At 37.9% G+C, this 27,989-nt stretch overlaps 1 protein-coding gene across 3 annotated transcripts; it reads right to left on the minus strand.

The window, feature by feature from the left end:
- Positions 1-240: 240 nt before the first annotated feature.
- On the minus strand, positions 241-27,578 carry LOC150082728 (techylectin-5A-like). 3 transcript variants are annotated; one of them, XM_090377579.1, is made up of 6 exons: positions 24,141-24,229; positions 22,060-22,198; positions 21,285-21,445; positions 4,252-4,357; positions 2,248-2,412; positions 241-571 (listed from the first exon to the last, which is right to left on the minus strand). In XM_090377579.1, the coding sequence occupies exons 2-6, from the start codon at positions 22,196-22,198 to the stop codon at positions 291-293; spliced, it is 852 nt and encodes a 283-aa protein (XP_090233705.1). In that variant the 5' UTR covers positions 24,141-24,229; the 3' UTR covers positions 241-290. The 3 variants fall into 3 exon arrangements, with proteins under 3 accessions (XP_090233705.1, XP_090233706.1, XP_090233704.1); XM_090377580.1 differs by lacking the exons at positions 241-571; positions 2,248-2,412; positions 4,252-4,357; positions 21,285-21,445; positions 22,060-22,198 and adding exons at positions 23,333-23,796; positions 23,889-23,990; positions 24,875-25,035; positions 27,056-27,197; positions 27,493-27,578 and having other exon boundaries at positions 24,141-24,246; XM_090377578.1 differs by lacking the exons at positions 241-571; positions 2,248-2,412; positions 4,252-4,357; positions 21,285-21,445; positions 22,060-22,198 and adding exons at positions 23,333-23,796; positions 23,889-24,053; positions 24,875-25,035; positions 27,056-27,197; positions 27,493-27,578 and having other exon boundaries at positions 24,141-24,246.
- Between the last annotated feature and the right edge of the window lie 411 nt (positions 27,579-27,989).

Consider the following 27,989-nt stretch of genomic DNA (forward strand, 5'->3'; position numbering starts at 1 on the left):
AAAAATTAAATGCATATGTAAACATTAAAACATTTCTATTTCTAGAAAATTGCTCTGGTCCATTTTTACAATGAATTTTTATTAAGCAAAGATGGCAATATCAAACGATTTTTCTTGCATCCCGGGACCACATTCTCATTACACCCAATGGATCAGGGCGGCAATACTCGGCCTTAAATATTTGTATCTAAGGGAACAACTGAAAGTGTTTCGCTTTTTTGAGATGAAATTGAACATAAATGGGTTTTCAGTCGTTTATTCGGAAAGGAAATCATGAAAGAAGAAATGTTTTATTGTGGGACTTCTTTTTGAGCTTGCTTAAAGTCAGCTGGTCGGACCTTCATTTCGGTGGCAGAAAGTGAATAGTTATGTCCTCTCCACGGGTCCCAGTTAACTCCAGTAGCAGTAGTTGTGTGATTTCCTCTCAGGTAAAGTCCATTGAGATTTGAGTCATGGCACTGTTTATACCACCACGCGCCACTGTATACCTCAGCACAATTTCGACTGTCTGGATCGTTATCCCTGTCTTTTGTGGAAAACTTTTGGCCATTGTGATACATTAAGGAGTTACCTACAAGATATTAAAATAAAAAAATTAATGTAGTAATTTTAATAAGTTTGTTTGCAATGATAATTAACTTTCTGATCATATTAAAAAATCCCTCAAGGATCGGTTCGTGGGTCACTGTTTTTTTCTGATTTTCATGAATGACATCGACAAAGGGATAAAGAGCGTGATGTCAAAATCTGCGAGCGACGTAAAGATTGGATGGGTCATTACTGATCAGTGCGAAGCAGCATTCCTTCAGGATGACTTGAGAAAGTTTCAAAGATGGTAAAAGAAATGGCAGCTATGTTTTAATACTTATACTTGGGTGTAATACCTTGCATAATAAATTATACACTTGCTGAGGTTATGTTAAAAAGTAGCGGAGATGGGATCTTCGAGTTGATACGGGTGGATATAAAGTTCTCTGAGCAGCGCAAATAGGTATCCAGGAAAACTCGTGGTGTCCTATCAATGATTTCTCGAACAATATCCTGAAAAGACAGAGTGATCATAATCCCACTGCATAAGGCAATTATAAGACCGCATTTGGAATTCTGTGCCCAAATATGGAGCCCTTATCTGAAAAAAAGACATTGAGTTCCTGAAAGGGTCCAAAAATGGGCAGCTCACATGAGGAGATCGGCAAAAGGGCGAATGTATGAGGAAAGACTTCGATTATGTGGGATACAGAGCTTGGCAACCAGGCACCTCGGAGGTGACCTGTTGAGGTTTATAACGCTCTGAGAGGAGTTAGCATAATGAATGAAGGAGGAATTTTCGCTGTTATAAAGAATTCCAGAACCAGGGGCCATAAATTCAAATTGAGGTTTAGACTAGATTGTAGTAAGTTTTCTTCTACTCAGAGAGTTGTTGATTACTGGAACAGGGCGCTGGTAGTTGAGGCTGACATTTTGATGTAATTCAAGGGTCAACTAGATAGTTACCTACATGAGGAGAGAAGTGAATAATTTGTATTTTTTTAATACTTTTTTATGGTCAATTCAGCAAAGCCTGTGGCTGCTTTGCACCGTATGGCTAATACTAATTCTACTACTAATAATAATAATATTAAAAGGGTACTAGGTAATTACACAATGTACTAGATTGAACTCATTTAAATTCATTACACTGTAATCAAAAACACTGAAATAATATCACAGCCGAAATGTTTATATAAAAGAGCCATTCCAACCACACAATCCCGCTAGGGTGGCTTGATTTTGAAAAGATGAAAATATGATAATCGAAGATCACGTGGGAGCATATTCTATTGAGCATATCAATGAAAGAAAAATTTTCATGGGGATAGGTACAAGACGTTTCTCTTCCAAGTTATGGCGTGGTATCTTTTTTCATAGAGGATAAGCACACCTATCAAAACAGTGAAATATGTATTAAAACTCCACCAGTAAAGAAACTATAAATTCTGCTCACCCCGTGAAATTACCAAACGTCCACCCACCCTCAGTGGCAAGCTTGAAAGAATGGTAGATTCGTCACTATAGTGAACTTAAATTGGTTATGAACGCGTATAAGAGCAAATTTTAAATAATAAAATATGAAGCTTGCAAATGTTGGCCAACACAAAGAACTGAAATCCTTGAATTCAAAGTAATCACCAACTACTTAGTAGAAATCACTTAAAGTCTCAAAGAAGTCTTTGAGGGTCTGCTACCACAACCACAGAAGGTACTTACCGGCGTTTCCAGTATAGTCACGAACATGCAGCGTGTAGTTTTCGGCCTCATCAGCAACCCAAAACTGATCATACAAAGCAAACCTTTTATTTCCCTCAAAATCTGCAAGGTCGACCCTAATGACATTACTTCTCTGGTTTGTGATGGCATTTATTTTGTCGTTACCTGTAAAATAAAATTGACATTTATTCGTAATGTAACGTGACTGCCCTTCTATTTATTAAATTGTTATAAAATGTTTCGCATGGATATGTGCATAAAGGTGAAAAGATTTAAAAGACTTATCGTTATTTAGTTTCTTTTCTTAAATTGCAAAGAAAACTGTCTGTTTTGCGAAATAAGATTTAAACAATTCTTCTTAGATATTGGAAAGGATTTTACAGAACGTCATCAGATATTTCCAACTGCAATTTAAAAATGAAATAAGGAATTTCTTGTGGGATAAGCAAAGCAAATATTTATGCCAACAAGAACAATAAAGATTTTTAAAGAATGTTGACGAGGAGGGTCAATAAGTATTTGCTCACACCTAGAAATATTTACGGTCATTTAATATTATGTATAAATATATGTACTACTAAGTCTTGTAAGTTAATGTACATATATTTGTTTTCTAGATCCATCGGTTTTGAACTAGAGCCATGAATACAACAAGAGGTGGTAAGCAGTAGAAGGCTGATCGCGCCGATCATCATAAAATTTCTTCATCTGAAAGGTAAAGAAGCAAAACATCCATGCGGAGATGAAAGATACCTATAGAGAGGATAACTCATCACACGAGACTAAAAAATTGGAAAAGACTGTTCCAAAGAAGGAAGAATCATTCCAGCCATATACCCTGCCATTGTAGCTGAAGTGGATCAGCTAGTCCTTGAAGAAATTTTATAGAAAATGAACTGAAAGTTAGCCCTGCGTCTCTGTTTGCACTATAATTTACGAGTTCTTGCACGTGTCTAAAGAAGAAGCCCGATGATTCCGAGATTGTTGACACCTCCTGAAGACCTCCAGAGGAAAGAGTGTTTCGGACGATTGTTGGAGAGATTTTTAATGATTTTGGACGGAATGAATGTTGGGTACATCAGAATGCTCCAGAAACAAAACAGATGGGCAAACAATGGAAACATTCATCTTCACCAAACTTCAAAAAAGCCAAGGTTCAATTGTCTACCAAAAACGTAATGTCAGTTTTCTGGAACTATAAAGGTATCATCATCCTTACAGATTACCTCCCAAAACGTAACAGCATCACTGAGGAGTACTACAGAAACCTCCTGGTAAAGTTAAGATAGGCTATCAGGTTGAAGAGACGTGGGAAGCTATCCAGAGGCATCCGCCTCCTAGTCGACAATGCTCCTGCTCACAAGGCTGCTCTCACAGTGGGTTTCGCAATCACATATGGCTTTGAAAATCTGCAGCACCTACCTTGTTCCACCAACTTCTCACTTCCAGACTTTTTCCGCTTCGCTTAATGAACATACCATTACAGAGCCGCAGATTTCAGACTGATGGGGTAATAATGGATGCCTGGTTTCTGCTCAAAGTGAGTTCTATTCAGGGGGCCTGAAAGTGCTAATCCACAGGCGGAAAAATATTTAGCTCTAGAAGGTAGCTAGCTACATAGAGAATGATGAAATTGCCATCCAAGTTTCAAATCCATAATTCAGATATTTCTAGATGAAGGTAAATATTTATTGAACGCCCCTCGTATTACTTAAAAATCTTTACTGTTTTGCAACTCAAAATTGGATAAGAAAATATTCTTGGATGAGAGAGTTAGTAAAACGTAGGACCGAATACCCGAGTCTGCACATAGATAGGCTAAGTAATCGTTGATATACAGGACAAAAGCTTTTGTTCTATAGGTCAACCAGTCTATATATAACATTGTCAAAAATGAGTCCTTCCTTCAGTTTTAGAAGGTTGTGTGTTGAAGAATGCTGTAGCGCTAAACCAAACAAGTGAATGAGTCTTTCATCATAGGATGATGAAAAGAGGCATTCTTACCTAGCCAGAAATCCGTGCGAAGTTCTCCAAATCCATGTTTGTATTCCTCCCATTCACGGAAAAAGTAGTCAAGTGGTCGTCCGAAATCTCCTCTCCTTTGAAAAACCTAAACACAGATTCACATCATTTAACTAGTTCATCGTTACTCTTCATTATTTAAGTTTATTAAATAAGAAATTTAAGTTTATTATCTACAATATTATATTTTAATAACAAAATATATTCATTGAGCAATCCAAGTAATCTTTCATCGTCATAATCTATAGAACTGGTAAAACACTTGAAAATACTCTGCAAAATTCTTGAAGAGTCTATCATAAAATAATAACGAGGAGCTTATCATATCCACGAAGGGCAAAGTGTAAGTCTCTGCCGTTTGAGAAATGGACTAAAATAACTAAACTCTCAGATCACTGAGTTAAGAATGTACATTAAATTATCTTCTGTTAAGATTCTGCCAATTCCCTCCTAGGAGCCCTCGTGGGTAGCATAGCTGGTATAATCATCGTCCTCCCTACACCGAGTGGAAGACTTTAATTCGAATCCCATCAACGAAAAAAAGATTTTTATGGATCTTTTTTCACAATATGGCTGAGTTTATCGGTCTCCAGCAAAAGTAGCATGGATTTTTCTCTCTGAACTCGAGTTTTCCGTTCACAAAACAGCAAATCGACCATAGAACACACGCAATTTACAGCCAATATATACGGCGCAATATAGCTTAAGATGCTATGCCCCTAAAATCCTGCAAAAACCATTAAACCCTTCTGAGATACCTGTTGATTAAAATAACTATTGTAATAGGTATGAAAAACTTTGTGTGTCTTGAATAAAGCATTCTGTTGATCCACAAGGGAAATGAATGAGTTTTTTCTATAGAAGAATCAGTTGTTTGAAATTTGTGCCAAGCCGTTTAAGACTGATTCTTCAACGTAATTGTGAGTATTCTTAGGCAGGGTTGCCTGGCAGCTGGATAAAAAACCACGAGTTTCAGGGAGAGATGGAAAGAACCATTGTAGTTCCTCCGTCTACATGGGACTGGAACCCAGATCTTTTCCACATGAAATGGAAGGACAGTAATCGTAACCACTGTAGTAGAAAGGGCATCAAAACTGTCATGGATCGTCATGAACAATCTTGATACCAGAAAGCTCCAAATTCTGATGGCATTTCTCTAAATCAGTGCTCATGAGATTGCTCCTTTCGGTGCCGATTTTTACACTTTCTTATTCCGCTGGTGTTTTTTCTCCTGCTTGGAAATTTGCTCATATTCAGCCAATTCCTAAAAAGGGTAACAAATTCCTTCCAGTTATCGTCCCATTGCAATTACTTCTACTTTCTCAAAAGTAATTGAGAAATCGATCAACCATCAACGCTTAAGCTATTATTAAAATGTGAACATTTTTATATCGTAAAATATTCTCACAAATAGCCACACATTACTTTTGCCAGTCACTATATGTGTAGAGTAATAAGGCCGTGTTGAAAGTTGTTTTGTCCGATTCTATTCTTAGGAAAGCAGTAATCGAATTTCCATCTCACTCCGATAGTTCGGTCAATCCACTACATGAAGCCGACATTCGATAGGATCAGCTAAGTAGTGCTGCGTTTGCATTACTCAGATATACAGTGGCAAAATCTGTGGGGGCCAGTGAGTAAATCGGAATGAGGAAGGTATTCTTGAGAGAAATTCGAACTGATTACTGCGAATTGACTCTTGTCGGAAAATGATGGACAGAGGTAAATAGACTTTGTATGAACAGAATACCTTGGTATAACCCGGAAGTATCATCGTATATCAATTAATAATTTACTCCTTTCTCACGGTAGATTTCTCAAATTAAACGTGTCTAATTACTAGGACAGGTGATCCTAGATTTGCTTTTCCCCACAGGAATAAGCTCCTAACCAATCAAGAAAGGGGCCATCCAAAGGGGAAAGGGATGTATATATTGGGACTATGGGAAAACCGAGGGTCTTTTGGGGAGAGGAAGATGGAAAAAGGAGCTAAAACTTCGATGATGAGAGATGAACAAGAGGAGGGAGTGCCTGGCAAGTCGGTAGGAAAGTATTTGGGTAAGTTCGTCTTTTAGTTTAGCGACCGGTTATCTGGAATTACTGAACGACCACAGCTACTATTATATTCCCCACCTAATATCACATACTAACCTCTCTCCTCCCAGCTAAATTCACATATGTATTTTCTATATTAAGGCCAGAATGTGTCATCTATTGTACCAACTACTGGATACTGCGTTTCCAGTAACGGTAAACATAACTATATGACGATCTTACACATTCACCTATAAATTCGAATAGCTGGATGCTCTTCTACTTATTGTATATTAACAACGATTGTTTACCGAAACTACATGAAGAATGTCGACAGAATGGCAGAAAGGTGCCATGTTACTACTATCCATTAACTAGAAAATGTAAAGCTATCCTGAGTAAAGCTAACACTTACAACATAATATAATTCTAATTCCCTGTTTTACTTTTTAATTCTTTTACTGTAAATAAATACACAAGTCCATGTATGTATAATAAACTATACCTTGTTTGTTGATCTATCTTTCTTCAGGACTATTCCGAAATACACACTTTTGATAGCATATATATATATTTAAATAGACTATCATTAAAGGCGGGCTCAAAGGCCAATACACAAAGGGCCTTAGAGTTAATCATCACAACGCAATTCTCGTTGCTGCATTCTTGCCCAACGTCCATCTGGGTGAGTTTTAGAGCACAGAATCTTGTCCTAATTTAACGCTAGACGCTCATATAAAATCCTAGTCTTTCTGGTTTCTCATTTTAGTGCTGGAAACCTGCCTGGGAGTCTTGATATCCGTATTAAACGCTGCCCAGCAGGCGCCCTACATTATTACAGAAAAGACTTCGGAACAACTGGTGCCGTGACCAGGATTTATTGTGTTTTTGCGGGATGAAAAACCACCCTTTGATCAATGCTTATGATCAATTCTAAGAGCTCTAAACTGAGGAGAGTGACAATAAGAGACACTAGAAATAGGGGATGAAATAAAGGGGATTACTGAAGTAGTCAAAAAAAAAAAAAAAAAATTTTTTTGACAGCCTGAGTAATAGTCAGAGACATTTTATCTAATATTGTTTTCCCTTTCAGCTGTACAAACAACACAGACGTCTGAAAGTACACTCATACTAGTTAACAATTAGCAACTAGTAACCTTTTGAATTGTTTATTTTCAAAAAAAAAAAAAGGGGGGAGTAATATTTTTTTTCCCTTGTACAGTTGCTATATGTTGGAACACCTATTATTTTAGTAGTGTGATTATTAACCTTATAATTTCTTTTAGCTCAACGGAAAGGTAAGTGACACTATTTTGGGGGTTTCACAAAATACAGATAGACTCGCCCTAGTTTAGAATCAAAAATATAAATAGGGTCACTTGATTTTACCCAGATATCAGATATTTAAAATGGAAGGTCAGAGCCCCCAGACTTCACAGATTACAGAAGTAGACCTATCAGCCCCCTTGTTTGAGATGCAACAGACACAACCATCCCCTCCTGATCCAGTTAGGTCCCATTTGGCTAATATTGCAGGCTACATTGGTTTAGTGCCTACTTTTTTTGGAAAAGTTGATGAGGGCCCCTCAGTACAAATGTTTTTTGAGACCTTAGAGAGCGTTGGAGAGTTAGCCCTCTGGCGGGACATTGAATTATTACTAGTCTGTAAGGCAAAAGTTCGCTCCGTTGCAGCCGAATTTTTGGCTCAATCAACCGATTTACGCAAAGAGAAAAATTATAGTGTATTTAAAAAAGCCTTTTTGGCACAATTTGAGAAAACAGAACCATTAGTAACCAGCCTTCACCAATTCGCAACAGCTATACAGGGGGTGGCAGAGCCAATTGCCAGCTACAGTGCGAGAGTGAAAAACTTAGCACTCTTAGCGTTTAAAACTCAAAATGATTCTCCAGAATCTTTAAATATACTTGATCAGGCTATGTTGGCCCAATTTCTCAGGGGGATTTCTAATAAAATTAAACGAACGGTGCTTACCCAGAACCCCCTAACGTTTTCAGAAGCGGTTACAATAGCAAAAAGGGAGGAAACCAATAATGAAATCATAGAAACAAGAAATAGGCCAATTAATGCTATTTTGAGTCAAACTAATAATGATGAAGTCGGGAATCAACACAAAAATTATTTTGAAAACATTATTAGACCCATACAAGAACAAATACAGAACATCCAACAAACATTAAATGCATTGACAATTAACAATCCCACTCATAATAATTCAGAAAACCGAGTCACACCTGTTAATGAAATAGACCGCTATCAAAATTGCAAGACAGTAGCCTATGCACCCCCCCCCTTATCAGTACTTGTGAAGGGTTTAGTTCACAATATCCACAGCCAAACAGGCAAGGAGACACCGTGGCCTTGACCGCGCAGGTCAGAGGACCTTACTGGAGACGTTCTCCTGCTACACACCATGCTGAGAGGCATCTATTACCAAATACTGCCTGTGGAGCAAGACAAAGGGAGAATCGTTCTACACATCGCGGCCAACAGAGCACCTATCGCCCGACGCCAATTTCTTCTCCTTATCGGTACACAAATCGCGGAGCGAACGAATACACTGCATTACCAAAATTTAGGACGCCCCATGTTAATAGGCAAAGTTACAATTTTGATGGGTATAGAGGCAATAATGCAAATGGAAGGTATTATAACGGTCAGAATAGCAGAAATATGAACTCATATCCACGGGAAAGAAGGGGCATATTTAGAAATGAGTTTAATTTTGATCGAACATCCCCTAAAGCGGTTTTAGGTAGGCCAATTAATCAGGTAGGCAGTGGAAGTTGTAGACAAGGTGCAGAGAGATCTTTTTGACTAAAACAAAGGTCAGGACTAGATAAAAGAGACTGTCAAGGTCATAGAACCGTTTTACCATGTCAAGATTACTATAGAACCCACAAACTTGGTACCCAACATAAAGTAGTGCAACACGGGGTCTATATTTTGGACAATGACGCCAAATTACCGATAATATCCGGATTTGTTCAAAATGTTCCAGCTAAATTTTTAGTCGATACAGGAGCAAGTGTCTCCCTTTTGAGTACCGATCTATATAATAAAATCAAGCATGAGAAATTATTAAACCCAAGGTCACCAGATTTGACCGTAACAGGAGTATCAGGTTACATTGTTCCTATCAATATGGAAATTACAGCTAATCTTAAATTGGATAATGTGACCTTTCAGGATAATGTTTTGGTGGCTAATGGGAATTTTAAGGGGCATTATGACGTTATTTTGGGGTTGAATGTTTTGAGACGTTTTTCCTTCATAGTTGACTTAGGCAAAAAAATGATCCGATCAATTCCATTGAATATTTGTTTAAGAGAAGTAGGTGTTAGGGAACAAGTCATGAGTTCTAAACCCGTGGTAGCTAAGCTCACATGTAAACATGTGCTACCCCCTGCGTCAGAGAGGGTAGTGACAGCATATTGTAACCAACTTGCTGTTTCCACTGAACAATTGGTGCTAACAGAGCCTAATTTTAACCTAAGTAGTGAAGACTTAGCTGTCAGGTGTTCAATCGACAAAGTACAGTCCGATGGATTGATATCAGTCTTGGTGGCAAATTTGTCGGCTGAGCCTTTACATCTTCCAAAGGGGATGGGCATTGCTAGTTTGGAAAGGGTTGAAAATAATCCAGTTACTTTTGCAGGTAAGGAAGTAGAAGAAAATAAGGCATCTCCTGTGACTTTAAAAGATTTTGATCTTGATCATTTGACTGGTGATCAGAAACATAAACTATCGGACTTGTTGTATGAATATAGAGATGTTTTTGCCAAGTGTCCAGCTCAGCTAGGAAATTCAAAGGTATTTAAACATAGAATTAAATTGACAGACAGTATACCAGTTAGGCAATCAGCTTATAGGGTTCCTTTCAAGTTGAAAGATGAAGTCCGGAAGCAGGTAAACGATCTTTTGGAATCAAATATTATCGAACCCAGCAATTCACCTTACTCTGCCCCGATAGTTTTAGTAAAGAAGAAGGATGGCACATATCGGCTCTGCATAGATTTTCGCAAGCTGAATGCTAAGACTGTTTCGGATTCGTACCCAATTCCGGATTTAAATCAAATTCTTCAGCTTCTAGGGAAAGCGCGCTACTTTACTTCGCTTGATCTGCAGAGCGGATTCCACCAAATTGAAGTTCACCCCGCCGATCGTCACAAAACTGCCTTCACCACTGGTGAATCCTTATATCAGTTCCGAAAAATGGCGTTCGGATTAAAGAATGCACCATGTTCGTTTGTGCGAGCAATGACCTTGACCTTACAAACTTTGCATAAAGACTCCATTTTTGCTTACATGGACGATTTGATTGTCGCCTCATCCGACTTCGATTCACATCTCCTGAAATTGCGAAAAGTCTTTCAGCGTCTCAGAGAATATGATCTGAAATTGAAACCTAAGAAGTGTGAGTTTCTGAAGGAGCAATTGAAATATTTAGGTCATTTAGTCAGCGGTGACGGTATTCGTCCGGATCCGGCCAACGTCGCGGCAATCCGAGATTGTAAAATTCCGAGGACTATCAAACAAGTCCGATCGTTTCTTGGAATGGCGGGATTTTATAGGAAATTTATTCCAGATTATGCTGAAATCGCCCGTCCATTGACCCAGCTGACCAAAAAGGAAACGCCATTTGTTTGGGATTGCTCTACGCAGCAGGCTTTCGACCAGCTGAAAACTATTTTGACCACTCCTCCGTTATTGGTTTACCCTGATTTCACTAAATCTTTCGTTCTTTCGGCTGATGCCTCGTCCTATGCAATTGCCGCATGTTTAGAATCGCAAGTAGATGAAAATTCAAGACAACCAGTTGCCTATGCTTCAAGATTATTGAAGAAATCCGAAGTAAATTATAGTACAACAGAAAAGGAAGCATTGGCTATTATCTTTGCAGTTATGCAATTTAGACCTTTTCTAGTGGGCAATCACTTTACGCTCATAACGGACCACCAACCATTGAGCTTTCTGCTCAATTTGAAAAATCCTTCGCCCCGCTTAGCGAGATGGAGCATGCTGTTACAAGAGTATGACTATAAAATTGTGTATCGTCCGGGTAAAGTGCATTCAAATGCAGATTTCCTCTCGCGACCTGTGTTAGAAGCAGAGGAAAAACCAAAAAGATCAAAGGTAACAAGAACAACTGAGTTAGTCGCTCCCATATCGGCTGATGTAACCATAGAATCACTGGTTATGCCTCAGCAACAAACCAGAACTCTGATTAAAACTCTGCAAAGAGAAGATCCAATTTTGCAGAAGTTAATCGAACAGTTGGAGGGAATACCCCAAGCATCAGTGAAAATCCCAGATTCCTTCTACTTATCTAAAGAGGGAATACTATATCACTACACTTTATCTGACCCTGGAGCGACAAGAGAAGAGCCAACGGAACAACTAGTAGTGCCCGTTGGCCTGAAGTCAGAAGTGTTGAAGGCATGCCACGACAATTCTTTAAGTGGAGGCCATTTTGCGCTACAGAAGACATTGGAGAAACTCAGGAAAAATTTTTTTTGGATTGGGATGTTTTCGGAAGTGAAGAACTATATTGAGACATGTCCATCATGTATGCAACGTAAAGGTTATAACCCTAAAGCCAAAGCAGCTCTGATGAGAGTTCCCGTTGAAAATTCACCTTGGGTGCGAGTGTCATTAGACATTCTAGGACCTCTCCCTATGTCCTTGAGAGGACATAAATATCTATTGTTAGCAGTAGATAATTTCACGCGTTATGTTGAAGCAGTTCCACTCAAAACTCAGAAGGCAGATGAAGTAGCCACAGCATTTATAAACAATGTGATAGCGAGACATGGAATTCCTAAATACATACTCACAGATCGAGGTACTAATTTCATGTCCTCATTATTGCGACAAGTATGTGAAAAATTGAACATTCACCAAATTCATACCTCTCCGTTTCATGCGCAGTGCAATGCTAAGGTGGAACGGTTAAACCGTACCTTAGCGAACATATTATCTCACGTCATAAATCAGACCCAGTCAGATTGGGATGAGATGATACCATTGGCTGTCGCTGTATATCATGCTGCCACTCACAGTTCTACTCAAGAAACACCCAATTTCTTAATTTATGGAAGAGATCTAGTGTTACCATCAGATTTATGGCACGCTAAAGCGAGACAGTCATACTCATCCCTGGAGAATTATTCAGAAGAGATGTGTGCACGACTCCGTAGAACCTACGAAATTGTTTCGGAACATTTGGAGGAAGCTGTCCAGAAACAAGAGCAACGTAGAGCAGTAGTAGCTGTTGACAAAAACATTCGTGTGGGAAATCTAGTTTATCTTTTTACACCTAAGGTGAAGGTGGGAACAACCAAGAAACTAGCTCGCCTGAGTACAGGCCCGTACCGTGTAATCAATCAGACCTCTCCAGTCAATTTTGAAATACAGAATTTATACGTCCCAAAGGACAGACAGTTAGTGCATGTAGATAGATTGACAAAATTAATTGATAGGAAAGTTTTTCCTGATCTCAGAATGGAGGAATCAGAAGACAGTGAATTATCAGATCAAACATGTACTGAAACAATACCTAAAGAAACCTGGATCTTTGATGATCCCCTTGTGGAAGAGTGTGATTGTATGCCCCCTGTAGACCCACTACCAGTGACAACCCAGCTAACTAGAAGAGCTGCAACTATTCCAGTGTCAATCCCTTTAAACCTCCTCCCCAATAAGGATCAAAATGAGCAAACAAAGACAAAACAACCTGAAGCATTAGTGGAAGCTGCCCATAAACCAACCCCGGCACATGGGTATAACTTGCGCAGTCGTGATCATGTGACCCACACTCCACATATAGTAACTATCAAACCTCCAACCCAAAAGGAAGTGTTAGTTCCTGAATCAGTTCCGGAGGGAAGAGAAAGAGCAGAACCAAATAATCCACCCAGTGAGCAGGAAAATATTAATCAAAACGAACAGCCAAGTGGTGTCGATAGAGCACTACAGTGGATGTTAGGTCCGCTTGCATCAAGGTTAGACCCACAACATGAAGACAAAGGACTTGATTTGGTGGGTCTTATTAGAGATGCATGGAAAGATTGAAAAAAAGAGAGAGAGATTTTTTTTTGTTATTTTTGTTGTTGTTAGTGGGACGCAGTAAAGACGCACCTGAGTAATTTTTTTTTCCTCCCTTTATAGTTTGGTTTTCGTGTCCTATAACAAGTGTGACGCCCAATATGAGTTATTTGCTGAGAATGATCATCCTAGGAACTTTTCTCCTGTTTTGTCAAGCTGAAGTTGAAATTTGTCAAGTCAAACATGGAATGTACAAGTGTGAGATGACCAAACCATCTTTGTCTCTACGAAAATCACTTCCCCAGAATAGTTGTTCAATAATGAACTGCGGAAATTGCCTCAAGCAATGGGTATCTCGAATTCTCCTTGAAAACGGCACTTTGGTCCCACCAGCCCATTTTATATTAAAACAGTCCCTGAAAGAGAATGGCACTTCAGTTATTTATGAGTGTCAAAGAAATGGAGAGAGTTGTGAGTGTAGCAAGGATATTCTAGCAGCAATCATTATTTGGTACTCTAAGCTCATCATCGAATCTATAGTGCAAACAGTCAGGGGATTTTTCATGTTGATTAGTGTCATGTGGAAAATGTTTCGAATTGTTTGGCGCCTAACAAGTATGGCAGGCCTAACCACCGGGGCAACTATTAGAACAACCACAGGAAGGGTACAAGATGCAAGGGAAGTATTGAGTATTGTTTCGAAACTGAGTGCAATCAGCAAGCGTCATGTGTATGTCAGAGACAACCAGCTGAAACATATTGGCTAGTGGAGTGGGGCTCGCAGACTGTCAGGGATCCGCCAGTGATTTCCTATAAAGTCTGTTTGACACCGCCCGTTGAACATGTGCATCGAATTAGGCACACACGACATGTGTTGTCTGATGAGCAAGCTCATTTTGAAGAGCAAGGATTAGACGTCAAGTTTACAGACCCGGTTTTCTCTACATTAGAAAAGGGTACCTTAATAATAAGAAGGTTTGGCCATGAACGAACTTTTGTAATAGATAAAGAACCATTTCAGGCAGAAGTTCCTCGCGAGTTTATGTTAACCCCAGGACCATTAAAATTTCTTTTTGTTTCCCAACAAGGGAAAATAATGCAAGGAACAATACATTTGGCCGGAAGAGATGAATGTAAAAAGATGACTTGTATTTTTTGTTGGGAATTCATAAACAATAGACATTGCTTCCCACCTATTGTATCTTATTTAATATACCTAGTTTTGGGTATTCTAGCAGCAATCATTATTTGGTACTCTAAGCTCATCATCGAATCTATAGTGCAAACAGTCAGGGGATTTTTCATGTTGATTAGTGTCATGTGGAAAATGTTTCGAATTGTTTGGCGCCTAACAAGTATGGCAGGCCTAACCACCGGGGCAACTATTAGAACAACCACAGGAAGGGTACAAGAATATTTGGAAGAACATATCCCCATGGAGCCGAGACGACTTTTGCAGGCTGCACCCCTGCAAATCATTGTATACCTATCAGTCCTTATACTTATAGTTGGGTCAACATGTACCAATCACCAGATCTTACATGCCAAAATAAAAGAATGTCAAGCAGACTTATCTCAACCTTGTAAAATCACCACTAAAGCCCGTGTGACTTTGTTAAATTTGGAATACAAACAGTGCTTATGGTTCGTTTCTGACGCAGAACAAACTCTTTTCCAATTGCAGTTAACCTTTAAACAAGTGCAGTGTCATTGGCAGACAAAACGAATGTACTACACTTTCCCCACAGAATTACATCTCATAAGTCAAGTGGCATGCCCCCAGAATGCCTTCTGTGCTTGGGGCCAACATTGTGTGGGTGACTACCTTTTTGAGGGTATCACCAAAGAATCCTTGAGTTGGCCAGGAATTACTAACTGCATCGCAGGAGACAGCGGTTCAAACTGTCTCATCATTGATAGTCAGTCCTGTTTACACTATCGAGTATGGTTAGTTCCAGACTTTACAAGGGTGTACGAAGTCCGCAAAATTGAAGGAGTTTCTTGTCGTTACATAGTTGAAGTTCAGACACGTGCTAATGAGACCATTGAAACTATTTCTCTAAAGAATTTTGCAATTACACGAAATAATATTGAGATTCAAGTCTTGGGAACCTTTGATCAGCCCACCGATATCCTTGAACATCATGTGATTTTGAGGGTAGGTGATAATAGTGAGGCTTATTTAGACCAAGCAGCTTTAGTGTCCAGGCCAAAATACGGAGAAATCGGTGATGTACAAGCAAATTACAGTGTTTCAAAACAGTTCATTTTTGATGACCGGATGATTCAATGTCAGTTTTATGAAGAGAAGATAAGATGTCAAAAAAGTGAATCTTACTTGGAACAAATGGTGGCAAACAAAATCAATAAACTTCCAAAAATTCAAGTTTTTCACCAGTTAGAAATCGAGCCCTCAGGTCGGCTCACATCAACAATGATACAATCAGTCCCATTGACCCTGGATCTGTCATTTTTTGAGTTTGATTTTTATCTGGAAACACATACAGTGTGCCCCAAATTTGTGGAAGACATTACTAGACCAATTGGATGTTTTACATGTGACACACTAGCTACTCTTACTTTTCAAGCATTTTCGACATGCCTAGCTGGAACTGTCTCAGTAAACTTCCAAAACATATTAGTGGCCACAAGATCAGTTAAATTAACCCAAGAAACAACCACTTACACTATCCAGTTCAAGACAGATACTAAATGTCACAAAGAAAATTTGTGCTTAATTGCTCGAACTATCACAGCCTGTAAAGACATAGAGTTTTGTTTGGAAGACCCAACGCTACAAATAAGTCACCCTAACTTTTCACAAGTATCCTATATATCTAGTTTTGCACCAGGGCAATCACCTTGGTCAGTATGGTTTCATCAATTAGTTGGTGGAGGATTTACCTCCTGGATCAAAATACCAATTTTGCTCTTATCTATAGCCTTGTTGAGTATATTTGTGGTTTCTTCATGTTTGGCATGCTTTCGCAAATAAACCAAATGATCCATTTTTCTTGAAGACGAGTGAAAGGGAAGCAAAACAGTGATAATTATGACAGAGAGTGAGAATAAGAAGAATAAATGGGAAGTATAACTGAGAAGCGTAATTGCTATAAGATCTTCTGCCCTCCCTCTCTCTCTCTCTCTCCATGGACTTATGCATAAAAGGAGAAAGAAACAAGAGTAAATGAAGCAAATCTTTTGAGTGAAAGAGAAGAGGAAGAGTGGATGATGGGATTTGTACCCTACTTACTGTAAGTATTTTATTGTTCTCAGCCACTTCAATCGGGAAGAATATCAGGAGGGTATTGTTCGCCCTATGGTCCTTCCTGGGTGTATACAGTCGATGGCTGTACAAAAGCGTAACACGTGCTGTCACTACATCGGAAGTTACCCGGCAAGTGCCCTCTGGGGCTGAACTAATTCTTACCCCAGAAAGATTTTCTAAAAGACGACGGGTGTGCGGGGCATTCCGCACCCAGCACATAAACAGGATGCCAGTTATGAGACGCCCTCCTCCCCAGCAGTACCAGGTTCCTTTCAACCAGTGGATGGTAATAGATTTCCTGTCCTCGGACGAGATAGAGGCTACACTCTTCGCGGAGGAAATCGCCTGCATCACCTGGGACAACCAGTTTATTACTTCTTCCCTAAAACCAGGGGCCCTCACCTCACCACATTTTGGATCTTGGTTGTCGCACATAACGAGAGAATACCACACGATCCTTACCATGGGGGAAGCGAAGGCACAGCGCCTTGAAGAGCTCCTTCCCTTTAGAACCGTGGTCAATATTAGGATTCTCACTACTTTTAAGAAGGGATCACTGCCAACGGTGAGGGACCATTCCGTTAGATGTCCATGGAATCACCCCACCGAGCGCTGTGCCGTGTACACGGCTGATTTATACACTCAGTGGCTCGAGGGTAAGGGGTTGATTAAGGCGAGACTGTCTCCTCCCATAACGGAATGGTGGGAGTAATAAAATTTACAGCCCAGGGTGTCAGGAAATTACTATGTAAGAAATATTAGAGCTAAAAAAAAAAAAAAAAAAAAATTTTAGCATTATGTAATCATTAAAACCCACTTATAATTATATGTAAATGTAACCTACAGCGTATTTACACCATTAATTAACCAGATATATATTATCCTATTAACTAAAATTATCACTATATATACTTTGTATGATAAATATTTTTTTTAACTTCATTGTTATAATAAGATAAGACAATGTAAACGTCTAAATCATTGTAATCCCACAAATATGTAATTTTGAGTATAAATAGATTCCTAAATTTTACTATTGTAAGTTACTCTGGGCATTTATAGTAGTGAATCTTTATGTATTTTGAAGAGTAACTAGTTCATTTTATGTGTAACCAAAATGTTTATCAACGTGAGTGTATAATAACCACGTGTGTTTAAGGTATAAGCTGACTATATAATAACGGTCAGGAACAAAATTCATATCCAATGCTAAATATATATATGTATATCTATACAAATCATTGAATAATATTGTATGTATAACGTATTACTTGGTATTGAAGCATGTTTAATGCTAAAGGTATATGATACTTTGTAAATGTCTTTAAAGCCAAGAGCAGATACTAATTGTTGTTTATCTCTGTTTCATATCATGTTACATTGGAGAGAAGAGTTTGACGGAGCAGCTACATGCAGCCAGTCCTAGAAGAGAAAATTACCTTAGTGCCCTTTGGACCGTCAGTCTAGTGTTTCTCCAGGAGCTCAAAGCATGGTTTCCCCAAGATTGACAGTCATCAATGAGAGAACACTTTTACAACGTAGTCAATAAAGAACAGTGCGCGATACAAGAGACATTTTTATGTTTTATACAACCTATAGACATTTGTTATTTCATAAACAGAACATTACAGAACATATTAGTGTTTTTGTATCAGTGATCTTGCAGAAAGAAATCTGTGACGACCAAGGTAGGTTGAAGAGACAAAAGAAGGGAGGAACTGTTCTGTTCAAAGTAGCAAGATAACTTTATTGTCCAGAGGAACCCAAATGACTCTTGGAAAATTGTTATGTTATTATCTTTCGATATTGTATTATATATATTAGATTAGGGTAGTTCAATTTGTTAGAGGAGACAGGTTGGTTCTTTCCCCCCCATCCAAAAAGCTCCATGCAAACGTTTTTTTTTCATTAGAAAAGCATCTCAAACCCTAAAATTTTGAGCAAGAGGTCATTTCTTTCCCCCCTGCTCGAAAATTTTCGGCGTAGACGGGAGGTGTATTAAAATGTGAACATTTTTATATCGTAAAATATTCTCACAAATAGCCACACATTACTTTTGCCAGTCACTATATGTGTAGAGTAATAAGGCCGTGTTGAAAGTTGTTTTGTCCGATTCTATTCTTAGGAAAGCAGTAATCGAATTTCCATCTCACTCCCATAGTTCGGTCAATCCACTACATGAAGCCGACATTCGATAGGATCAGCTAAGTAGTGCTGCGTTTGCATTACTCAGATATACAGTGGCAAAATCTGTGGGGGCCAGTGAGTAAATCGGAATGAGGAAGGTATTCTTGAGAGAAATTCGAACTGATTACTGCGAATTGACTCTTGTCGGAAAATGATGGACAGAGGTAAATAGACTTTGTATGAACAGAATACCTTGGTATAACCCGGAAGTATCATCGTATATCAATTAATAATTTACTCCTTTCTCACGGTAGATTTCTCAAATTAAACGTGTCTAATTACTAGGACAGGTGATCCTAGATTTGCTTTTCCCCACAGGAATAAGCTCCTAACCAATCAAGAAAGGGGCCATCCAAAGGGGAAAGGGATGTATATATTGGGACTATGGGAAAACCGAGGGTCTTTTGGGGAGAGGAAGATGGAAAAAGGAGCTAAAACTTCGATGATGAGAGATGAACAAGAGGAGGGAGTGCCTGGCAAGTCGGTAGGAAAGTATTTGGGTAAGTTCGTCTTTTAGTTTAGCGACCGGTTATCTGGAATTACTGAACGACCACAGCTACTATTATATTCCCCACCTAATATCACATACTAACCTCTCTCCTCCCAGCTAAATTCACATATGTATTTTCTATATTAAGGCCAGAATGTGTCATCTATTGTACCAACTACTGGATACTGCGTTTCCAGTAACGGTAAACATAACTATATGACGATCTTACACATTCACCTATAAATTCGAATAGCTGGATGCTCTTCTACTTATTGTATATTAACAACGATTGTTTACCGAAACTACATGAAGAATGTCGACAGAATGGCAGAAAGGTGCCATGTTACTACTATCCATTAACTAGAAAATGTAAAGCTATCCTGAGTAAAGCTAACACTTACAACATAATATAATTCTAATTCCCTGTTTTACTTTTTAATTCTTTTACTGTAAATAAATACACAAGTCCATGTATGTATAATAAACTATACCTTGTTTGTTGATCTATCTTTCTTCAGGACTATTCCGAAATACACACTTTTGATAGCATATATATATATTTAAATAGACTATCATTAAAGGCGGGCTCAAAGGCCAATACACAAAGGGCCTTAGAGTTAATCATCACAACGCAATTCTCGTTGCTGCATTCTTGCCCAACGTCCATCTGGGTGAGTTTTAGAGCATAGAATCTTGTCCTAATTTAACGCTAGACGCTCATATAAAATCCTAGTCTTTCTGGTTTCTCATTTTAGTGCTGGAAACCTGCCTGGGAGTCTTGATATCCGTATTAAACGCTGCCCAGCAGGCGCCCTACATTATTACAGAAAAGACTTTGGAACACTATCTTGAAACCCACCAATTCATCACCGATCTCCAATTTGGATTCCGTCACCTGAACTCTGCCATCATGATGACGCACTCTTTCCAGTAGAAGAGCAGTTTCAATCCACACTGTGGAAAAAGTCCTGGATTTGAATCCCGTCATAGCTAAAGAAACTTTTATGAGCTATTTTTCACATCCTGGCCAATTAATCGGTCTCAGAAGAATTTTTCCATTCCATTTATTTCCATTTATTTGTACACACAATATTTACAAATTATATACAAAACTTACAAAGTTTTGTATATAATATATAAAATATTGTGTGTAAACTTGTACATAAAATAAACAATTTTATATACATTAGCATTCTCATTATACATATATAAGATACTATATTATATACGAACACGTGTGTGTGGTCTCAGAAGCAGGACGCCCGCTGAAATATAGTAAAATACAGTGACACCCCATGTAATATACATACCACACACATAATGAGCAAAGCCTCCGCCACTTGACATAAGGTCATTTCAGTGCTAATTTAAACCTCATGTAGCCAGAATATGAGTCTTCCATTTTCAGAAACTTCTCTTGAACCATTTGGGTATATACTTTTCTTTTGAAGCAGTCGCAAAGAAAGTAATGGACTAAACCTGAACCGTTCTTTGAGTATATCAACGGTTACGGTAATGTTTTTGTCCCTTAGCTTATAGCACTTTAGAGTTTTTGGAGATTGTTCAGAAGCCACGCTAATATCCAAATGTATAAATATATATTCGCATCATGTAGATTCGAACACGAAGCATGAATAACCTCTGTACTTGCACTTCCACTCGGTCGTGCCTTTTTCTGAATTTTCATAGATTGGATATCAATTGAAGTGCCCGGCCTGTAATTTGGAAATTGTAATAGGCAATATTACCTATCCCCAAAATCCTGGTTAATTATGAGGTTCCTTGGATGTTAGTTTACCCCAATAATGGCACTGTGCCCGTTATGGATGTGTGGGACACATACTTAAATCGTGTCGAATCACATGACGTATTCTCTCATTTGTATACCAATCCTAAAAAAATTCAAAAAAATTATAAGCGCTGTATTTAAATCACACATCGCGCAGAAAATCACCTATAAAAGTACAAACCGTCCAACCTCCTCCATCAGTGAGCATGTCACAGTAGACATCAAAACCCTCGCTTATTGTGCGACTTCGTGGCCATATCTTGTAAATCCCACTATTTTTATGCCCTTCGTCGAAGATCTCAGCACAGTCCACAGGTCTTGAGCGGCACTGGACATAGTTCACTGAAAAATGCAACACATTAACCATCTTACTGAGAAAATAAGACTTAAGCAGTCCTCTTTACAAATATAAATGAGTAAGATCTGACCAGCTTTTCTTAATCATTCGCACATTTACAGACTCATCAAGACCAAGAATGATTTCCCTTCCCAAACAGTGAACAAGTATGCCTACCATGTTAGTGATAGATGGAAAAGACAAGGATAGAAAATTATCCATGGTTATCCTACAACGAAATAAAATTAAAGTGAAGAGAAGATATATCTTGTTGCAAAATAAAATCGAAAAATACTGTAGAATATGCTAATTTATAAATACTTTATAAAACTAGCACGTTCTACAGTACTTCACTTATTAATACTTGGATGCACATGTTGAGTTTAAAACGAAATATTAATTATTACAATTATGAATTGCATAGTCGCGTTAGAGACAATATAGTATATTTTTAAAATTAATTTAAGAGTTCAAACCATAATGTAAAATCGATAATAAGACTAAATACAAGCAATAAAATCCATTATATTGAGATATTATGAATACTGCATTTCCGTTATGATAAACTAAAGATTTAAAAACTAATTTAGCAAATATTATTTACAATTAATTATAATACCTGGAAAGAGACTGTTGCTGGCTTCAGTATCAACCTTTTTCTCTCCTATTACCATAACTCCATACTTCGAGTTAACTATCGGACATGCCTCGTTGATGGCAAGAAAAACGAATGAAATACAAAAAACAAGTAGCGCCATCTGTAAAATGAACGTATTAAAATATCGAAATGCTACGTATTTTATTTATGTACATTTGTAATATAAATTTAATTTATAATTTATATTAAAATGAATGGCATGCATACTTACGTTACTTTTCTTCTACCACTGCCCAAAAAGATCACAAGTGTATCAACTCAATGAATTTCTCTAAAATAATGCCAAGATGTTCCCTTTTATGTTTAGCGTATTCCTTAAAATTAAAACGTTATCAAATTACGCTACCGGTAAACATTCCTTGCCGCTTTCGAGATATTGGTCAATGTAAATACAGAGAAGATATTCATAGTGAAAACAGTGACAGTGAGAGAGTTCACTCTTAAATCATAATTATCTTTTGCTCACCAACAGGGTTTTAGTGTCTTTCTGAATAAACTATCCAAAGTCCATTCGATTATTCGTGGAAGAATCTTTGTATAATCTTTGCAAAAGAGAGTTCTTCGCTCCCTTTTAAGTATTTTTATCGTTAAATTGGTAAAAGAACAGATTGTTAAGAGTTTTTGATTCTACAAAAGTATTGGCTTAAAATGCCACTCATCTCATACGTCTTTAGTCTTCGCCGCTAGCGCAGTTTTATTTCTCCCAATGCTTAAAGAAATAGTTATTAAGTGGGTTTACAAATGCATAAAGTGTCTGTTGTGTTCATCATGTCTGTCGAAGCTTTCTAAATTTCATTAAAATCGAACCAATAGAATGATTTTATCCATAAAATTTGGAGTTATCGATATGTATTAATGGAAGTTTTTTCAGATGTGGGCATTACTCGATTAAGAAAAGGCGGATCGACATCAAATCATCATATGTTTTGCTTTGAGTTTCTGGGAAGCTTCAGACTCAATTCTGATTCTATAGTCCTTCAGATAAATGGTGTCAATTTGGTGCATAACACTTTGGTGTATGACGATTAGTAGAATGAGAATTTTGTCTGATACTATTCAACAAAAGTATAAAATTTTAGCACCAGTATTTTATACTCTTAAATAGGATATTAATGGATAATGAAGGGGATCAAATGTATTTTTACAACTGCAGTCTCCAATTTCATTTTGTAGAAACAAAACTTTAAAAGCTGCTATAACGTATATCTAAGCATTATAGATTGGTTGAGAAGAAATATCCACAAGATTGTCAGAAGAGTGTTCCAGCCAGTCTTTATTGAACTCGACTATTGAAAATGTATTGATACAATATTTCAGGTGAAATCTGTTACCAAACATCATTTATTTTACAGTTTCTTCCTTCTACAGAATGTTTGCGATGAAAACACTTTATTATAGACCAGCAGCCATTTTATTGTGGGATTTCTTCTTCATTGAGAGTAGACTTAAAGTTGGCTGGACGGATCTTTATCTCAGTCGTAGAAAGTGAATAATTATATCCTTTCCATTTACCCCAGTTCACTCCGGTACTGCTGGTTGTGTGATTTCCCCTCAGGTAGAGTCCGTTGAGATTTGAATCATGGCAGGCATGATACCACCAGGCTCCACTGAATGCTTGGGCACAATGTATACGATCAGAGTCGTTATCTCTGTCTTTGGTATAAAACTGTCTACTGTCATGATAGCTGAAGGCATCACCTAGAAGATATTAAAATGAACTGCATATAATACGTTCTATTGATCGTTGATCGTTCTATTAGACCCACCACTGCCCTCAGCCAACTACTTACCAGCATTTCCCGTGTAGTCACGAACATGAGCAGTATAATTGTACGTTTCGTCATCAATCCAAAACTGATCATACAAAGCAAACTTTTCATTACCCTCAAAATCTGCAAGATCGAACCTAACAGAGTTACTTCTTTGGTTGGTAATAGCATTTACTTTGTCATTACCTGTATGAAAAAAAGAACTTCATATCGTTATAATAAAAAACATTGTTAAATTCGAACCTTAAGACCGAATGATTAGTTTGTTTATACCTAACCAGAAGTCCTTGCGAAGTTCTCCAAATCCATTCTTGTAAGCATCCCATTCGCGATAAAAGTAGTCGTCAGGCCGTCCAAAATCTCCTCTCCGCTGAAAAACCTGAACACAGAAACAAAATCTGTTAGTAATGTGTAGTTAGAAGCTGCGACAGTATATTTGATATTCAAAATTGTGTAATTTGAAGAGTAGCATTTCAATATTGCAGATGAGTTCACTTAATACGATGAGTCGCATAAGCGCCTTTCTGCAAATTTATACAAGATTATTACAAAAGAATCTAATACATTCAAATATTTATTGCGAAGAAACTTCGTACTGCAAAGCAATGCTGTATGCATCATAATAAAGTGAATGTCTGAAAGTTTATTGTCCGATAAACTTTCATCTTTTTTCTATTATCAGAAAGGGGCACTGTATTCAGATCTTTTTGGGAAACTGGGGTTTTTTATCCAGCAAACCGAAAAACTAACTGACGAACGGTCATAGTTGGCAACACACCAACCAGCCAACTGGTTGGCTGGTTGATGTGCTGCCAATTTAGTGAAAAATAATTGCATTGAATCCCTATACTTCTTTTACTTGCATTGGAGATTTTGCACTGCACGGTGATATAATAAAGTTGGAGAATATCTTTAAAAAAAGTTGAAATGTTTAGAATTCCTAAAATCTTTCAAAATTTCTAATTATTTCGGTAACATCGTAAAACATATTAGATGAAGGTACATACCGTCCATCCTCCCCCATCAGTAAGCATATCGCAATAGACATTGAAACCTTCACTCACTGCGCGACTTCGTGGCCATATCTTATAAATCCCACTGGTTTTATGACCTTGGTCCAAAATATCAGCACAATCAACAGGTCTTGGGTGGCACTGGGAGCGGTTCGCTTCAAAATGCAAATATTAAAGACACTCTTTGAGAAATGATAAAATTAAATCCTATTTTAACAAACAAATAAAAACGAGTAGAACCTCGCCTAATATACGCTGGTCAAAACGATTAGAGGATCGCTGCACAGTCTGTTGGATAGTCCACGTATCGATATCAATTGTGGTTGCAGTGAGAGCACACGTTCAGGGACTAAAGTGCAGACGTTAATTTTTAAGTTCTCCTACAATTACGTACCTAGAAAGAACATGCAAATTCAAGAGTTTCTTCGTTTCGGTACATACTCGACCACCTTCCAGACGGATCTCTTTCGCGAACCACAGCTCAAAATGATAAACACCCGACGACTATCGTAATGAAGCATCTGAAAATGTCAATTTTAGATGCTTGACTACTGTAGACTGGTACAAATTTTCATCTGCCTCAGCCTACTGCACGGAGAATGATCGAGAGACCGGAGGTAGGACAGTCCCAACTCCAAATTGAAGCTTGGCTTGGTGTCTCACAAAGTGTCATCAGCAGGTTGTGAAATCAGCTTGAAGAAACCTAGACCATTCCTAGACTCCCAGGTTAGCATCGTAGACTGTCAATAATGCCCAGGTAAGATCATTGTCTTTCTTTCACCTAGCCGTCTCAATGGACGTTTGTATGCTACCCAGCTATTTGGACCCTTTGCTCAGCGGCAGTGATACGAGTGTTTACCCAAACCTTCCAAAATCATCTGCACAGATATGGCCTTCAGTCGGATTCTTGTAGTGTGGTGTGAAACAGGAGTCTGAACAATCCTGAGTAAGTACAGGAACACAGCGTCTGGTGGAAGTATTGGAAGAGGTCGTGCAGACCTTTGCGTCATCAAAAAGGAGACCCAGGCTACACGCAGGTATAAAATTGAGATCCTGCAACCTACGGACCTTCCATATTCTGGTGCTGCATACGAACAGTTCTTTCGTATTAACAACAACGCTCAACCTCAGAGCACAGTGTTGCTGTGCTCTGAGGCCAACACAGCAACACTGTGTTGGAAGATGAAAGTATCGTCTGTATGGATTGGTCTACCTGCTCCTCGAGTTGAATCCTATCAAGCACGTCTGGCACGACCTAATTAGATGTACTGGAGCACTTCTCCGGATTGAACAGTCAAAACTTCAGCACTACACATCCATTCCTCGATTTTACCTGTGCATCGCCCTTGAGAATCATGTCTGGTAGCTGATGGAGACAATACACCAAACCAAAGTCGTTGTTCGTGCACATTCCATCCACAGTGGCTTGTAGAAAAAAGGGTTAGACAAGCTTAAACTGGTTCGTTTCTGATGTTTCATTTTCCACTAAAGCCGTAATTATTCTTCATGGAGTTGCTTTAAATGTTTCGACATAATACATTTACCCAAGTATGCTGTGATCCCTAATTGTTTTGACAAGTGCACATGTGTTCACCTGCTCGCTCTGTCATAGATGCCTTTTGAAATGTCCGATAAAGAATATACATAAACATGTGCAATTCATTTTTAGGAGTAATTATTCTTTCTCTCTATACATACTGCATTTTTTTTTTTATTTGACATTGAAATACGATTAATGGTCTTTCACAACGTAACGTCATTTTTTTTTATCTTTTTGTGACCTTTAATGCATCTCATAAACTTAACATGAAAAACAATTATTTAAAACTAATAATTAAAAATATATCCCACTTTTCCAACTTCTTACTTAGTTGCTGATTCTTTGTGAATTCGTTTTGATGTTAAAGCACTGATTGCAATTCATTGATTGACGTTAGACTTCAACCATATTTTGACGAGAAACTACGAGAAATCTTTATGGAAGAATACATTATCCGTCGTCGTTTTCCACATCCTTAGCCTGCAAGGTAGCAGCAGAAATTTGGATTTGGGTATATATAAAACATTGTATTTACAGAGAATTTAAAATTCTTTCATACTTCACTTCTTCTACCGGAAATCTAATATTATGATGACATCTTTAATATATTAGAGTAAATAGATTTAATTAGATACCTTGAGATAAAATGCTGTTGACTTCGGTGCCATCTTTTATTATTAAAACCCCAGACTTCGGAATGACTATTGTACATGCTTCTGTATTCACAAGGAAAACGAATGGAATCCAGCATATAGAGAAAAGAAGTTGCAGTGCCATCTATAAAAAAATCCAGAAAATCAGATAAATCATAGCAACAGTTGCTATAAATATTAAATAAATATTTTATGGAATGTGAACTACAAGCTGATAAATATTTAAGAAATACGAGTGTGATCATAAAGTTCGGGGACTGAACTAATATTCAGGAAACGATGAAGCTTGCCAGCTTTTCGGATTGATCTCCTTCGAGATCAATCCCAATCGTATATACATTATACAACACATATTGTAAGATAAAAAACTCATATTAAAGACAGTCTAATATGCTAATGCAAGAACTCGGTTTACTTACGTTATTTTTTCAGTCGCTTCTTAAAGGATCATAGTTGAATGTTCTTTCAGTGGCATCGCTTCGCGTGCTGAGTCCAGTAATATCTCATCTTTATGGCAAGTCGTTTTCTTATATGTTCTTAATATTATCTTATATTTAGCATTTCTTGGAAATAATTCACTATCGTATTGTGCAGCTGGTAAACATCCTGTGGCAGGGTACTGGACTTCATAAAGTATTTATACTGAAAACACTGTTAAGTTCACCTTTGATGAATTATAAATATCTTCTGCAGACCCGGGATTCAATATCGTTATAAATAGATCAAAGGAAACCCTTGACTTTCAAAGTGGAAGCTTTGCTTCCGAATATGATATTTAAATCCAAACATGCTTCGTCAGATTTTAGTTATTTAATTAAGAAAAAGGATTAAGAAAGAACCGCCATTATGGGAATCAATTTAATGCTGATGAGATCAAATACAGATATGCATCCCTTTGGGCAGCCATGTACCACGT

The sequence above is a fragment of the Mastigoproctus giganteus genome, chromosome 7, assembly GCF_048544385.1.
Source record: "Mastigoproctus giganteus isolate SK-2022 chromosome 7, ASM4854438v1, whole genome shotgun sequence".
NCBI classification, from domain to species: Eukaryota; Metazoa; Arthropoda; class Arachnida; order Uropygi; family Thelyphonidae; genus Mastigoproctus; species Mastigoproctus giganteus.